This window comes from Chinchilla lanigera, unplaced genomic scaffold (genome assembly GCF_000276665.1).
Source record: "Chinchilla lanigera isolate Chin_1 unplaced genomic scaffold, ChiLan1.0 scaffold00016, whole genome shotgun sequence".
Classification (NCBI taxonomy): Eukaryota; Metazoa; Chordata; class Mammalia; order Rodentia; family Chinchillidae; genus Chinchilla; species Chinchilla lanigera.
The window spans coordinates 19,419,254-19,435,891 of NW_004955417.1; the positions used below are offsets into that span (position 1 = coordinate 19,419,254).

The 16,638-nt window shown below is 33.0% G+C and overlaps 1 protein-coding gene across 1 annotated transcript in view; it reads right to left on the minus strand.

Annotated features, from left to right (window-relative positions):
• Csmd3 (CUB and Sushi multiple domains 3) overlaps positions 1 to 16,638 on the minus strand; it is a 1,085,099-nt gene that overhangs the window by 378,562 nt on the left and 689,899 nt on the right. The window contains exons 18-19 of the mRNA XM_005381888.2: positions 10,742 to 10,929; positions 5,746 to 5,934 (exon numbers count right to left, since the gene is read on the minus strand). Coding sequence (XP_005381945.1) covers positions 5,746 to 5,934; positions 10,742 to 10,929 — 377 coding nt within the window. The remainder of the gene's footprint in view (positions 1 to 5,745; positions 5,935 to 10,741; positions 10,930 to 16,638) is intronic.

Below are 16,638 nucleotides of genomic sequence, written 5' to 3' on the forward strand. Positions count from 1 at the left end.
TAGCTGATATTGAGTCATTCAGGATTTTTTATCTTCTTCATTCTGCTTTGGCAACTCATATATATGTAGGAATCTGCCATTTCCTCTGTGTTTTCCATCCTATGAGAATAAAGATTTTCAAAGTAGGTATTGATGATCTTCTAAATTTCTGTAGGATCTATAATGATTTCATCCATTTCATTCCTTATTGCATGAATTTCAGTTTTTTCTTTCTTTTTTTATAAGACTGGTTAGGGATTTATCAATTTTATTTATTTTTTCAAAGAACCAACTCTTTGATTCACTAATTCTTTTTATTGTTTGCTTAGTCTCCATTGCATTAACTTTAGAGAAGGTCCCATGTGCAGCTGAGAAGAATGTGTGTTCTGGTGTTGTTCAGTGGAACACTGTAAAGGTCTACTGAGTCCATTTGTCCACAAGTTGGTATAGTTCTGTTATTTCTTTGCTGATTTTTTGTCTAGTTTATCTATCTCTTTGTGACAATGAGGTGTTAAAGTAGCCTGCTATGATTATATTATTGCTTATTTTATTTTGCATGCCTATTGAAATTTGTCTTATATAGCTGGGTACTTCTGTATTTGGTGCATAAATATCTGTGATTGTTATCTCTTCCTCTTGAAGTTTTCCTCTAACAAGTATGTAGTGATCTTCTTTATCGTCTTTGATCATTCTTGGTTTGAAGATCACATTGTCTGCAAACAAAATAGCTACACCCAGTTTTCTCTGGGTTCCTACTGAATGGAGTATTTTTTCCATCCTTCTATTTTTTAGTCTATGAATTTACTTTAGAGTTAAATGTGTTTCTTGTATAGAGCATATTGTTGAATTTTGATTCTTGATCCACTCTTCCAGTCTGCTTCTTTTGATTGGTGAATTGAGACTGTTTACCTTGATGGCTAAAACTGATGTTGATTGGCTTATCTTTTTCATGTGATTTTCCTGCTGTTGATTCCTCCTTTTTCCTTCTGCTTAATTATTTGCTCTGCTTGGTGGTCCTTATCTGCTGTTCTTGAAATTGTGGTCATTTTTTATCTCTTTATAGAATATCTTTTAGTGCTTTTTATAGGGTTGATTTGAAGCTAATGAATTTCTTCAATTTTTCTTTATCATGTAAATATTTTATTTCTTCATTAATTTTGAAGGACAGTTTTGCAAGGTACATCAATCTGAGTTGAAAGTTATTTCCTTTCAGGACTTGGAATACTTAACTCCAAGTTCTTCTTAACTTGATGGTTTGTGTTTAGAAATCTGTTGTGATTCTAATGGGCTTTCCTCTATAGGTGAACTGTTTCTTTTCTCTAACAGCTTTTAATATTCTATGTGTCTAGGTGTAGATTTATTTTGGTTATGGCTAGTTGGAGTTCTACATGCCTCATTTACTGTATGTCTGGATTCTTTTTCTATGCTTGTGAAGTTTTCCACTATTACTTCTGCAAATATTCTTTTTATGACATTTGTGTTGATGCTTGCTATTTTGTTGACACCTATTAATCTTACACTGATCTTCTTTGTTTTGTCTCCCAGTTGTTGTATTGTTATTTTATGATTCTGTGTTATTTTTAGGAGATCTTTCCTTGCATGATTGTTAGCTGCACTGCTGTCTTCAAGGTCTGAAAGTCTATCTTCAGCTTTGTTCAAGTGGTTCTGACACCTTTCAATGCAATTTTTAGTTTTCTGGATATCTGTTTAAATCTGCTGAATGCATTCTAATTCTTCCTTATATTGTTCATTCTACAGTTCCATCATTTTTCCATGCTCTTCTATTTTCTTCTCTATATCTGCTCTAGGTATGCTGAACAATTCTTTCTTTGTTATTGTCATTTTTTTTTTTTTTACCTGAGAGATTATTTCTGATTTGATGTCTATGGCCTGATGGAGTTGTTTCTTTACTGTAGTTGTTATCATTTCAGAAATTTCAGGTGTATGACTTCCAAGTTCTTTTCACAGTAGAAGGTTTCTTATTTGAAAATAATGAGTATGAGATGTCGGGTGTGAAGGGAATTAATTTAAGATAGAATTGCATATTAAATAGATGAAAAGAGTGTGATTTAGTTTCCTTCTTTTGAGAGAGGAAATTAAAATGATAGAAAAATGAAGTTTGTTTTGAGTTTAATAATATGTTATTGAGAATTGCAACTAATCATAAATTTTTTCCAATAGCAAGTCAAACATTTAAATTAAATTTATATTTAATTCACTATCTTGCAGATTTTATTTATATTAATTCTCCCTCACAGTAACAATTTAAGAAGATCATTGTAATTCCTCATTTTACAAATAAGAAATCTAGCAGAGACCGAACTCACTCAGGCAGTCTACTTTCCTATTGCATGATCATAACCATACTTGAATAAGGTTTTGAAGCATTTCCTCTTCCCTCACATTACAATTTGTATTAAAAATATAAAACAATTTTGATCTATTTCATTTATGTCTTTGGGCCATCCTGTCTCCCAAATGATCTCTATTCCAAGGCATCATTTATTTGTCCAGAGGCTCATTTAAATTCTTCCTCTTCATGTCACTCTTTTTAAGCACCTAGTATCTATTGTGCCAATGTCTTTGTGTCTGTTCTTAAATTGATCTCTCTCTTCCAAATTCTCATTTGCCAGTTGTTTTGTGTGTACCTGAAAGTCTCCCATCAGCGGCGAGCAGCAGCCTCATCATGGTCATCAGTCTAACAAAGTCTTTCATTTTTGAAAAAGGGATTGTTTTACATTGAAATGTTTTGAATTGTAATTGCTTTATGATAATCATTTTAAGCAATTACGAGAGAATGACAAATGTGTGCATTAATAAGATGCACTGTGACAGATTCTAATTCAAAGTAGAAAGCTTGTCCGAGTTGGGTTAAGTTTAAAAGTGGTTAAATCATGACTGAATATCCTCTCATGCTGATAATCTTACTTCTCTAAAAACTACCACCCCTGTTAGAATGATAAGAATGGACAGCAATTTATTAGACTCAGACACTTCAGAGACCTGACATATTTTCAAATGGAGAATGGAACTCAAACATATTATTGAAAAATATAGTGAAATAGGGAACTTATGAAGACAGCTGGATACTAAGCCTCTGAACTCAAATTTATCCCTAGCATACATGACTACTACTGCGTTTCCACAAGGCACTGGGAGCTGATTTTAGTTCAAGTCAATGACAAAATTGTTAAACATCTGCATTTTAAAAAGTTGAAATGTTTAAGAAATGAGTATAATTCAGCTTTGTTGGTCATGCTCGAGATGAAATTGGAATGCAAAAGAGGAGGCTCCCAGGCACGTGCCAGCCATCCCAGTTGCTTAGGAAGCCGAGACAGGAGGAGCATCAGGCTTGAGTAGAGAAGAGGCAAACAGCAGAGCAAGACCCTGTTACCAACAAGCAAGTAAGCAAACAAATGAACAACAAAAGAAGACAGATCGAGAGAATAGTTCAAAATGCCATGATACAGTCTTTGGGGAGAATGCATTGTAGGAATACAGGACTGAGACAACACTGGAAATCCCAGAGTCCTCACGATTTAGTATTACAAATTCCATGACCAATAATTTGGAGCAAGCAACACAGAGCTATCAAATCCTTTTGACATGGGGTATAACATGAAATAATCTTAGTGGGAAATGGAGACAATGAAATGTAAAAATCAGAAACATACAGTGACAAAGGATGCTCAGGGCTTGTATCTGCTTTTATTATAAATAAAATGTAATTTGCTGCTATCATTCAAATAGAGTTTTAAATTGCTACTTCTTTCTGTACACCTGCCTCCATTTTTTTTTCTTGGTGTCTGTTCCTTTCTTATGTCAACCATGTAGCTTTATCAGGACCTGGCAAACATAGACCCTTTCCACCACTATCATTTATCTCAATTCATACGAATAGAGGACTATGTGAATTAGACACATCCAATCATAATAAGACCTCCTTTACTAGTGCCCGGTTCCCATATGGCCCAGTCAGATACTGTTTTAGTTTGTGTTCAGATGTCCTCCCAAAGTCTCATGTGGTGATAGGTGGGGCTTTTCAGAGGTGGCAGCATCTAGAGTGTGTGATGGTGGGATTAAGAGTGTGTGATTACTAAATTAGTCCACTGACTGGCTTGGTGTAGTTCTGGTTAAGATTAAAGGTGCTCTATCCTCAGTGTGAGTGCTTCCCACCCTACACACAGGTAGTCTGAATACAATACAAAAAAGAGAAAAAGAACTGTCACTCACCCTTTATTGCTTGCTGCGTTCTGCCCCTATGGACTGCTTCTTTTCTGTGATGCCCTTCTACCATGCCACCTTGCCTTGGAGCCAGCCAACCATGAACTGAAATCTCTACAAATTGTGAACTGAATAAATCTTTCTTTCTTTAATTTTGGGTATCAGATATTTTGTCTTAGCCACAAGAAACATAACTAAGACACATATATTTCAGGGTTTTATTTTTTTCTTTTCTTTTCTAGTTGGGACAGAGATGCAGTCAACATTTTAGATTTTGAAGATATGCTTATAAATTTCCATTTTCCTAAGATTGTATTCTCTACTGCCAGTTTCTCACATGGAAAAATCCTGATTTCAATATTAGAATTTTGTGACTAAACAGAGAAAAGTCTAGGTGAAAGATGGACTCATGAAAAAGCTTGAATTCAACTTTATGAAGAGCTATGAGAAGTATAATACCTTAGCTTTTCTAAGATTGGAATAGTTGAGCAACAATTTCTGCTTTTACTTTTAAAATCAGTTAGAGTTGGAATTATGTCACATACAATCATAAGAACACTGACTAATGCAAATGATGTTGTACTACATACAGAGGAGGTGTGCTGATGATTCTTTTAAATCATGTTATAAAAACAAATTGTCATACGGTTGTTCCTAAAAGATGAAGAGATAGAAAATATTTAAATATTTAATCATGAAGTGAAAAATGTGCTCTTCCAACTTGAAAAAGAATAAGTGTAGAAGTTGAAATACATGCTATTAAAGCTCTGAATCAGACAATGGATAGATTTGCACTGTGCTTCTTGACAAGCCAAGCATGAAAGCACTTCTCAACCCTAAGGGAAGCAGTTTCTTCTACTGAAATTTCATGTGTGAAAACAAAGAAACTCAGAATATAAGGATACTGCTATACCCTGTACCTTCACCACAGACTTTCCACCACAAGGCAGGCTAAACAGGTTTACACTGTACTTTGTAGCTACTTAGAATGCTTCTGTGGTAGAGGGATATTCCATTTAGGAGGGCTGCATTCCACAGGAGGAAGCAAATGCAATAACCCTCCATTGCACTCACCTTGCATGAATTTAACAATTTCAGCAAGAAATTTGGTCCAAGAATCTCCAATATGTATTTAACCAATGGGAAAGTGGCTGATTATGATTTTTTATTTTATAATTTCATTAGTAAGTCTGATAGCTGGACGTGGTGGCACATGCCTGCAATGCCAACACTTAGGAGGTTGAGGCAAGAGGATCGTTGCAAGTTCAAGATCAGCCTGGGCTACAAAGTGAGCTCAAGGTCAGCCTGAATGGTATAAGGAGAGACTGTCTCAAAAAGACAAAAAAAAAAAAAAAAGTCTGAGCAAAAGTTGCCAAAATTCAAGACCATCTTTTAAAAATTCAAGATGATCTTTCGAAAATTTATGGTTGTGCTCAACCTCATAGTGAGTTCTTTGGAGTCTATAAATATTCATATTTGTAAATTGCTATGGCATATAAATTTCAAAGCTATTCATGTCTTCCATAATGAATGAGTCCTTACCATCGCAGGTGGGTAGTGGATGGCTCCACCAATGATTTTTTTCACATAGAAGGGGCTCTTCATGGCTCAACCTATATCCTGGATCACAACTGAAAGAAACAGTAGATCCAATGGAGAAATCATGACCATAACGAAGCCCATGCACAGGTATGCCAGGGTCCAAGCAAGAATATGTATTTACAGTCACACCTGAGGAACAGAGGGGAAAAGACAGAGAGGAAGTCTAATGAAAGTCAGACTTGGTGAAAATTATTCTTCTTTCTTATTTTTCTTATTTCTTCTAACAATTACAATGGTTTTTACAAATCAATGTACTCAGCTTGATTTTAGAATGTCCAACAATTTAACAAGCCTGCTTTGCAATTTCTTATCAGTAAGGATTAAATTTAGGTCATTCAACACTTAAGAAGTAGATGAAAGGTATGATCATCAATCAAAATCTGTATTATAAATTTTACATAAATATATATCTACAATAATAATCATACTAGTAATTAAAATGTCTGGAATTTATGTTCCAGCAGTGATTCTAAATATTGTGCAAATTTTATTTTTCATTCAATCTTAATAGAATGAAAAAATCAGGAATATTTTGCAATATACAGAAGTATAAATATTATTGTCTTTCTATGTAAAGCACAGTTATATAACTGCTATGGTGGCTACTATGTTTTCCAACAGTCTGTTGTGTAACACTGTGGAATCTCATGATGCTAAGCTTCCTTGCAATTTACAATCCCTAGCTGACATCATTCCATGACAATGTCTTTCCCTTAATGGGACGTGCTTCCCTGACTTTGGCATAATTGACATTTTGAACTACAGTTATGTATCACTGGGTACCCTGTGCATGACAAAATCTTCAGTAACCTCCCAGGCCTCTCCCTGTTGGATATTAATAGTACTTCTTCATCATGACCATCAGAAATGTCTCCAGATAGTGACACATATTTCCTGGGGAATAAAAGTGTTCCTAGTTGAGAACCAGTGGTCTAGGACATTGTGGATACTTATTTTATTCTTCCTTTGTGGGAGTTTTAAACCCTGTCTAACTGCTGCTTTTATGTTATAAAACTATAGTAATTAGCATTTTCAGAATTATATCATTATATTAAAAAATATTCACATACCCAATTTAAAATGAAGATAAACAATCTACTACAAAATAGAAACTTAATTTTGAAGAAGTGAAAAGCATGAGTGTATAAACATAAATTTCACTTAAATGATTTTGTTTTTAATGAGAAACTAAAATACAATGGACACATCTCCATCTATAACCATTTTCATCTGCTAGATTTCTCTTCTCAATGTGCTCATTATTCTGCTAGGTGTCCAAGTCAGTGAAGCCTTCACTCATCGTTGCCCTCTCAATTTCTTTTCCCCACAGATTTATCTGAAATCACCCTCAGTGAAAATCCCAATGTCTTTTTTCTTTACTTCTCTTACCATATTCTGGTTTCATGACTTCAAGTGTATGAAAGAATAACATGTAATTTCTCTTTCACAGAGATGTTTCACCTCCAACTTATTTTATAGAAAATTTTACATATTTATTATTGTAATATTTCATTTCACTGTTTTTATACCGAATGCTACTGGAATCAGATTTAAAAATATCATCCTGCCATTCAAGATTTTAAAATTAAATCCTATGTTTGTAATTTCCATTATCTTCTTCTGATGGTTACATTTCATACCACACAGGTGTCTCCTCACCAGTTTATGCTTTCCATCTCTTTCAGAAATACGTTCACTTGTCTGCTTAATGTTTACAATCATTTACAATCTTCTCCATCTTCAACAGAGTACCATAAATTTCTTTCCTTCCAGTCTAGATCTTCCTGCAGTGAGCCAGCTCAATGTCACCTTTCTTTCTCCCAAACTTTAACACTACTGAAATCTTATGAAATCATAGAAATGAGGGCACCCAAAATGGTACAGTGTAAATTATGGTTGAATTTAATTATGGCTACTTTAATTTATTCTATTTGTTTCTTCACTTGACAAATGAAATAAAGTCATGCATTTCTTTTATGACTCTCACCATGCTGTGTAAATATAGGAGTCAAGGACTAAGTTTAAGGAAATATTGCACAGTTTATTTGTTTATACACAAATAATCCAACATAAATTCACAACAATGGAAATGTTACTAAATGGAGAAAATATAAAAGATCATGGGGAATAAATATCAGTATTTATTATCAAATAATCATAAAAATTACAATGTAACTGGTAAAGTGGTTTTAACATTCTTACATTTGGACAATATACATAATTTTCAGAAGCTCATATTGCATTAAATAAGTGAGACTAACATTTTCCTATTTTTTATTTTAAATTACTTGATTTTTCAAAAGAGTAGAATCTCAAAAATACTTTTTTGCTAATTTATTGTATATAATACAAGTATGAGAAAAATTTAAACTACAATTTATTTTAGTTTCTCTACAACTATCCATACTAGATATAACAAGTGGCATTTAAATTGCACATTCTTTTAAATATATGGTATTTTCATAAATAAAAAAGAACTATCAATAAATGCACATATATATTTATGCACACACATATTTATCAATGAATGCACATATAATATGCTTTTGGAGATGACGTAACTGTCTCTAATTTTGTTTTCTTTCCATTTGTAATTATAAAGTACTTCTTAATATTTAAATATCCAAGAAGACTTTATACAGCTTTCCATGATATCCATGAAAGGTTGCTTTCAGGACTTCTATGGATTTATACTTGTATTTCAATCAATACACTATAATAAACAGAAGTGAATTTTCTTGAAGGAAACAACTACACTGAAACAAAATGAGGACTATGGTCCTAAAGTATACTCTCATCGTTATTTAATGTGTTTCAAAAATCATTAATCTTCCTATGTAATGGTATACTTTTTCAACCTCCCTGTTTTGACAGAAAGATAAGTATGAGCTAGAGTGGTTTTGGAAGACGTCCTTTCCATGGGATTTTGTTCCATTGAGGAAACCAAATGTTTTAAATAAGTTTGGGTTTTAAAACCACAAATTACTGCGTGCCAAATATATTTTTAAAGTTTCACAAACAACCAGCTACTTCTGAGCTTTGGGAATAGTTCATGCAAAAAAGGATAAACTAGTAACATCAGCTAGCAAAATTTATTCATACAGTGACAATCAGAAATGGTCCTGTTTATTTGCTAATGACAAAGGATTGTGAGGCTGAAGAATATCTCCCAATGGTAATAAACTACCAGACTAACAGAATAAAAATAAGAGAAAGTAATTTCCTATAAACTGATTAAAATAGAAATTTCCTGCCTAATGCCAGATTTAACCAGCCAATATCCAGTATGTGTCACTTTCCCCGTTACTTCCCTTAGTTTTCAGCTGTTGCTCTGTCTTCTATGGCCCTAGCCCTCACTACCAAGTTAGCCTGTGCTGCTAATGACACAGAAGTGACACTCATGCTGACAGAAGGAGTGCGTTGGATGTGCATTTGCCAATTTTATTACTCATTTGTTCAGTTTTTACATAAATAATAAAATAGCATCTTTTATTGAGAACTTAGTGCATATTAACTGTTTTACTGCACTTTGCATAACATGCTTTCATTTAGTCCTTAAAATAGGTCTGTGTCTGACAGGGGATCAAATCATACCTTGGGCTGAGTACGATTGTATGTGGTTTAGTGTGCATAGGAAATATTGACTAAAAATTTAAGGTAATTGTATGTTGGAACCCATTAATTGCTAGAAGGAATGACTTTTAAAATAGACTTTTAAAACAACTACTCTGTCTTTAAGAACAATTTAAAGTAAAGAATTCAATTAAAGCCCTTTAATTCATTTTAATTTTCAAGTCTGTGAGAATCCTCTTGGTGTATTTTATGATAATGTTGCGATAATATATTTCTATGTCATAAAGTTTGAGTGAAAAGAAAGTAAATATAAATAGAATTGTGCATAAGAAAATTAAAATGCAACAAGCACCAAATACATACTGACTGGTTTTTTAAAAAAATGATAAATTCATTGACATCTACTAAACAAAGATGACCAACAATAAATGTAAAGCTATTAAATTTTAAATGCAGAAATCTTTCTTGAGCGTGTAAGTCTCACAATGGACTTAATGGAAAAATTAAATAAATAATATTTACATGTGAAGTAAAGATATTTCTGAATCCCGTCTTATGTACTCTCTTAAGCTGATAGATCTATTTACCCAAACTATTTCATGTAGATAAGTTCCAATGCATTTTTTGGTAAAAATGTGTGCACATGTGTGATTTTGTATATATATAATACACTGTATATACAGAAATATATCATATGTAGTACAGCTATAAGTATATAAATATGTAAGAAATTTATAAATAAAAAGGCATACTCATGTAAATTATTACTATAATTTTTAATATTCAAAATATTTAAGCCTTTTTAAATCAAACAAATAGTTTTTAGATGGAGTTATAATGAACTGATTTCAATACTATGAATCATACCTTGTTTTACTATAGTCTTTGGAAGCTATGTTAATCATATTTATAAATCTATATATTTTATTTCCAATGTTAATATAACTTTTATTCTAAAATAAAATGTGTTATTAAAGTAAAATGTGTGCAAGTCATGCACAATATGAAAGAGTAATTGATATATAAAGTCATACTAAAATGATTGCTCACATCCCTAACATCTGCTTTTTAAAACTGTAATCAGGTAACTACGACATGTACTCATTTTTAAAGAATTATTTGTTACTCCTAAAATTTCCTTAATGTTTCCTTTTATAATAATATCAGATAGAGGTTGTTAGTAAATGGAAAAATTTTCTAAAGCACTTATTTTTAAAGCATTAGCACCCTTATAGATCAAAGAAAGCTTTGATTTAAAAATAAATAAATAAATGAAGCTAGTAGGTTTTTTGTTACACAATGATAATACAAAAGGTAGGACCAACCAAATGGATAAGTCAGAAAATATTTTTCAGTGACTTACTTTCATAATGAATCTTAAAACCATTATTGGAACGGCTGTTGTCTGTTGTAAACAGGAGGTATATAAAATTACTGCTGCTAAATAGAAACTGGGGCACTTGCGTGCCATTGTAAGATCCAAGCAAGGGTGACAGAAGATTTGGCCCATCATGAACTTCCAAAACATCATAGTTTAATTCAGTCTGGAACCTGTGATTAAGAGACATATGTTAAGAGGCATTTATTACAATAATACCATATAGGAAAGTAATGTTTTAATTAATGTTTAACTTAATATTAATTTTATGATATGTATAATTCTCTTCAGCTTGTCTAGTATGTAAGATATCATTTTATGAGCCTGTCATTTGTAAATGCTACAGATACAGATCCTTATTCTTACGGAAACTTACCACTAAAAAGTTATATGTATGTACTTGCTCATTAGTAAAATATCATTCAAATATGATGGGTTATTAGCAGAAAAGAAATGGTCTAGTCATCAACTAAAGATATTTGTGGATACATGTGTTTTTTTCCATAGCTTAGTTACCAAATTATAGGAAATCAATTTTGGATATTTCCTAATAAACCATGTATTTTCACACATATAAAACTAATCTTCCAGTATATTTTCAATATGTTATCTCTCTAGTTATCTCCAGGACTCTTTGAAAAAATAATTTATAGTTTGAAATATGCACTAATTTTCAGATAATCCTTTTTATTTTCATGACCATCCATTTTTTCCAGGCCCGATCCAAGGTTAAGCCACAGGGCTGGGGATACAGCTGAGTGATAAAATCACTGTACTTGCCTAGCATGTGTGAAGTGGTGGGTTCAGTATCCCACCACTTTGAAAAAGGTTCAGATGTATGAAGATACAGTGTCATAATTCAATACATGCATACAGAGTGCTATGATCAAATCAGGGTAGTTACTTGGATCATGTCAGACATTTTTTAAAAAATTAAGCCACTTAGTCCTCAAAACAAAACAAAAGATAAAAAACTCAAACTGGGTCAAAACAAATGCCTGCAACTAACTGATTGGGTACAAAATTCAGAAACTCTTATATTAATCTCTGATACAATTATAAACATGGCATGTGAATAGTCAAACTTAAGTATAATTTAATACAGTTTAAGAAATAACAATTGACCAGGTGTGGTGGCACAGTCCTATAATACCAGCTACTCAGAAAGCTGAAGTAGGAGGATGACAATTTCAAGCCCAGAATGGGCAAATCATTGAAATATAAGCTCAAAATAAAACATGAAGAAGAACCAAGGCTGTAGCTCAGTGGTATAGTGCTTGGCTAACAGGTTTGAGGCCCTGAGTTCAAATCCCAATAGCACTGAAAGAAAAAATATCATTGAAATATTTTTCAACTTCTGTCATTGTTGCATTCTTTTCAGCAGTATGCTTAGTATAATATATGAATACTACACATTTATCTTCTAATTTTATAACTTGGAATACATTGTGTCTTTCTAAAAGAAAATCTATAAGCCTACAGTTTAGATAAGGAAAGCTGTAAGAACACACTAAGCCCTTTCAATGATCAGGTCCTTGCATCATGAATATACTATTTGGTTGCTCGGTACTGAATTTATTGTGAATACTGAAACTGGAATTTCACTTTGCTAGCTAGTCACCTGACAACAGCTTAATTAAAATGCACAGAGGAGTCAGGGATTACTTTGAACTGAACCATAAAGAGACTTAATTCTTAATAGAATAGCAACATTAATTGGTGACACAGAGAACATTGCTCGGTAGCAGTGAATCTTTAAAAAGAAAATCATCATATATTTTTCTCTGTGGAGCCACAAAATACCACACTAAATGGGACAAGGTTACACAATAAATTGAATATCTTTCATTTGTGTATTAGAATAGTTGTGTAAATTTCTCATGAGTTGCTTTAATGTAATATTCATTTACAACAATTTATTGCTTGGAATCAACAAACAGTATAGAACTATCAGATGATTTTAAGAAATGAAATTGGACCTAATAACTTCAAACATTAAAATATTCTCTGAAGTCTGATATCAAGATTTTGGACAGAGAGATAAAGATGGAAAAAGGAACAGATAGATGTGTTTCAGATAATGATGGTAAAATGAGTATCATTTTATTTAGACTTAGGAGCTGTTAAATAGTAAGATGATTTGGGAACTATGAGAATAAGCAAAACTAAAACTTCCTTTGCTGACTGGAGAATAAGACTTGTTAAATATTTGGATAATAAAGAACAGGTAAGAAATTTTTTAAAAAAACGTATTTGTTGGAAGAGTTCACTGATTTATTCTGCTTGAGATAATCTCAAAGAGACTACTGAGAACTAATATATTTATAAATATTTGTAGTTTTTTGTAGGAAGAAAATTAGTTGCTTTTTTTGGTTTTTATTTTTTTAACTAGTACGTGCTAAGTACTTATAAATATTATCTTATTTCCTTAAGATAATCTTTGGAGAAAATAAAGTCTCAAGGCATTATAAGATCAGTACAAAAAAAGTCGTAGACATAGAGATGGCTTTTCATATCACAAATCTAATGGATAAATGCATGTATTTTATAATTTGATGGAATGTGTTGCTCTTCCTTTTGCTATGGATTTACTCCAAATGCATGATGGCTAGGTTAGATGTGGGTTATCGTCAAGGGAAAGATTTTCTGAAAAAGCACATGGGATGTTAACAGCACTTAATCAAGCAAAATTTCACATCCTTAAAGAATTTTAAGAAAAGAAGAAATGAATGAAGATATTTAAATACATATTTTTTTCCTTCATACATCTCCAAATCAAGGCCTTTATCGGCATTTGTGTGTATATGAGGGAAAATTAAATTAGAGAATTCCCCAAAAAGAACATTTCAATTTAGGATTTAAGATTTGGAATTTTATTTTATATATGTAAAGTACAATTCAAAGGAAACATATTCATAAAGGTATGCTTAATTTACTCTTAAATGCTGACTATACTACTGATGAAGTCTTAAGGCATTCTAATTTCTGATTTTTCTAGTGTTAGGGATAATTAATGAGCAGGTTTTTAAATGATTGGTATCTAGGAGGTGAAGGACCTATGAGAAGTGTAATTTACTTGAGTGTGTAATTCTGGGATTAAGAAATGAAGTCCAGCTGAGAAGTCCCTGATTGGTGATGTTCAAGGGGAGAAGCCAAAATCTTTGGACCTGGGAATCATTCTTCAGCTCATGAATGTTCTGGTTCACTTACAGGACTGATGATTGCTACCATGCACAAACTCTAGCAGTGAAAATTCCTTTTCAATTTCTTACTTGTAGCTTAATTTAAAGATTTGTGCTATAGTAAGCAGATAAAAGCATAGGATTGGCAGAGTAAAACTTTCTAAGTAACTATATGTAGAGAAAATAAATTAGGTGGGTTTTTTTTGTCTAACTAGTGTTATATCTTATAAAGGTGACAGGAGAGATTTCACTAGAAAGCAGACTTCGGAATGATCTAAATCATAACATACATGCTGTTGCTTATATGATTCACCTGGGACAATTCTAAAGGTATTTGCATAGAGAGGTAAACAAAAAGAGACTCATGTTGACTGGTCTGTTAGGAAGGACAGAGAACATTTTCAAGAATTTTGGACAGAGAAAATAATGCTTTCAAGTGTAAGTCCAAAAGAAAACTCAAAGTGTGCACACTCTGAATTGCAGCCTTTGCTGTGCAATCAAACTGCTCCTCAAATGAGCAACTCTAAATAATCTACTTTGGGTTGAAAGATATAAGGTGTTTATTTATGTAAGAATGATTAATTATTTCCATTAGTAAGCCCCGGGATGCTTTTGAACATAATAATGCACTTTGTGCTTATGTCACTTCAACTAATTTCCTAGTAGTAAGTTTTTTGGTTTATTTAGTATTTTTTATGAAGAAAATGTCATTTTAAAGTGGTTACAGTTTCATTCAGCCAGACAGAGGCGAAAGGGTGAATTCTTCAAAGGCGAACACTGCTGTGTGATTTAGGGAGAACAGTCTTAATTGGCATGTTCAGAAAGAAAGACAAGATACACTCTCACATCCCAATATCACCTAACTGGATAATCACAGAAACAGAGTTTCATTGCTCTGCATGATAAAGTAACAGGTATTTTGAGATTTAGTCTGTTTAGTACTGGAGGGGGGCACTATAAAATGGGAAGATAAAGGTTGAGGATTCTGGAGGAAAGAGGAGTTAAAGATAGAAAAGTATCGGGATGAGAAATTGAGAAGGCAGTTTAGGATAGTGAGGGTTTTCTCAATCTTAAATTAGTCTGAATTGTGAAATAATTCTCTTCGTTGTCACCCAGTTTCACAGTTTTTGAGGATGAAGGAAAGTGTTACAAATAAGGAGCCCAGTAATGTTGAGAGAATAGCAGCCCCAGTCTCTCATAGTGGATGATCGTGGGAGAAGAAAGCAAAAGCACTCAGGCAAACATAACACCACATCTTTAGAAATTCACTGAAAATTAGAAAAAACTAGAATTTCCTGTGTGTGTGGAGTAGGACTCCAGCCTTTTTACCTGGATATTGAACAATTATGGCTAGTGAGAGGTGAGTGACAGCTTTGTATCTAGATGTCCCCACAAAGCGCCACACGCTAATAGGTGGGGCTTTTCAGTGGTGGCTGGATCTAGGGTGTGTGGAGATGGACTCGGATGTGTGAACACTAACTTAGTCCACTGATTGTTCTGGGTGGGAAAAATGGGAAGGCCCACCCTGGGTGTGTATAGCACTAAAAAATAGGCTTGTAGCCTGGACTGGATAAAAGTCTAGAAGTCTCATTGCTTGCTGCCTCCTGCCTGCTCTGCCACGGACTGTTTTTCTTCTACCATGCCACCTGCCCTGGAGTCAGCTGACTGTAGACTGAAACCTCTACAAACTGTGAACTAAAATAAACCTCTCCTCTTTAACTTGTGGGGTCAGGCATTTTGTCCCAGTAATGAGAAAAGTAACTAAGACAGTTGTTATGAGCTATGGAAACATAATAAAATGTGAAACTTTCAATTTCTTGATATAAAACAAGGCTAAGCATAACAGAAAATACTAAAATCAAGTATTTGACATATCTAATATGTGTGTTCATTTAAAAGAAAAGTATTATAGAGTGACAAATATGTTTAATCTTCAAATGCAATGATCTAAATTTAAAATATAAGAAGCATCATCTAAATCTCTGTCCTTTGGCCCAAATTAATATAAGTTTTAAAAAATTACTCAACAATATAATCAGTAATATCATGGTATAGTGTGGATTTTAAACTAAATGCAATTTTCCATAATAAAGTAAGGTTATTTAATTTGGGCTCCTCATTTATAGAATAATAATATTTGATAATCAATAAATAAGATGCTTTTCAAATTAGGTATGGTAGCATATGCCTGTAATCCTAGTCCTCAGAATCCAGAGGTAGAAAGATTGCTGAGCTCAAGGCTAGCCTGGACTACATAGTGAGTTTAAGAGCAGTAGGTAAGTCTGAACTATACAGTGAGACACTGGTTTTAAAAAGAAAGAGGGAGACAGACCAGAGAAACAGACAGAGAGACAGAAGGAGACAGAGGGAGACAGAGAGAGTGATAGAGAGATAGAGACAGAGAAAGACAGACACAGACAGAGAAAGAAGAAATTACTACAGAAATGTAAGCCTTGTCAACTACTAAACAGAGAATATGGTTTTAACATAAAATAGACCTTGTCAAATTATTCTAAAAAAAACAAATAGTTCAAAGTTATGGCCAAATTGTGTCTCACAAAATTCACATGTTCAAAATTTAATCCCCAGTACTTCTGAGTCTGACTATGTGAAAAGAGCCTTTAGAGTGATCATTAAGATAAGCCTTGCTTGTGCTGACAATTATCATTCCAGCCCATTGGGAGACTAAGGCAGGAAGGG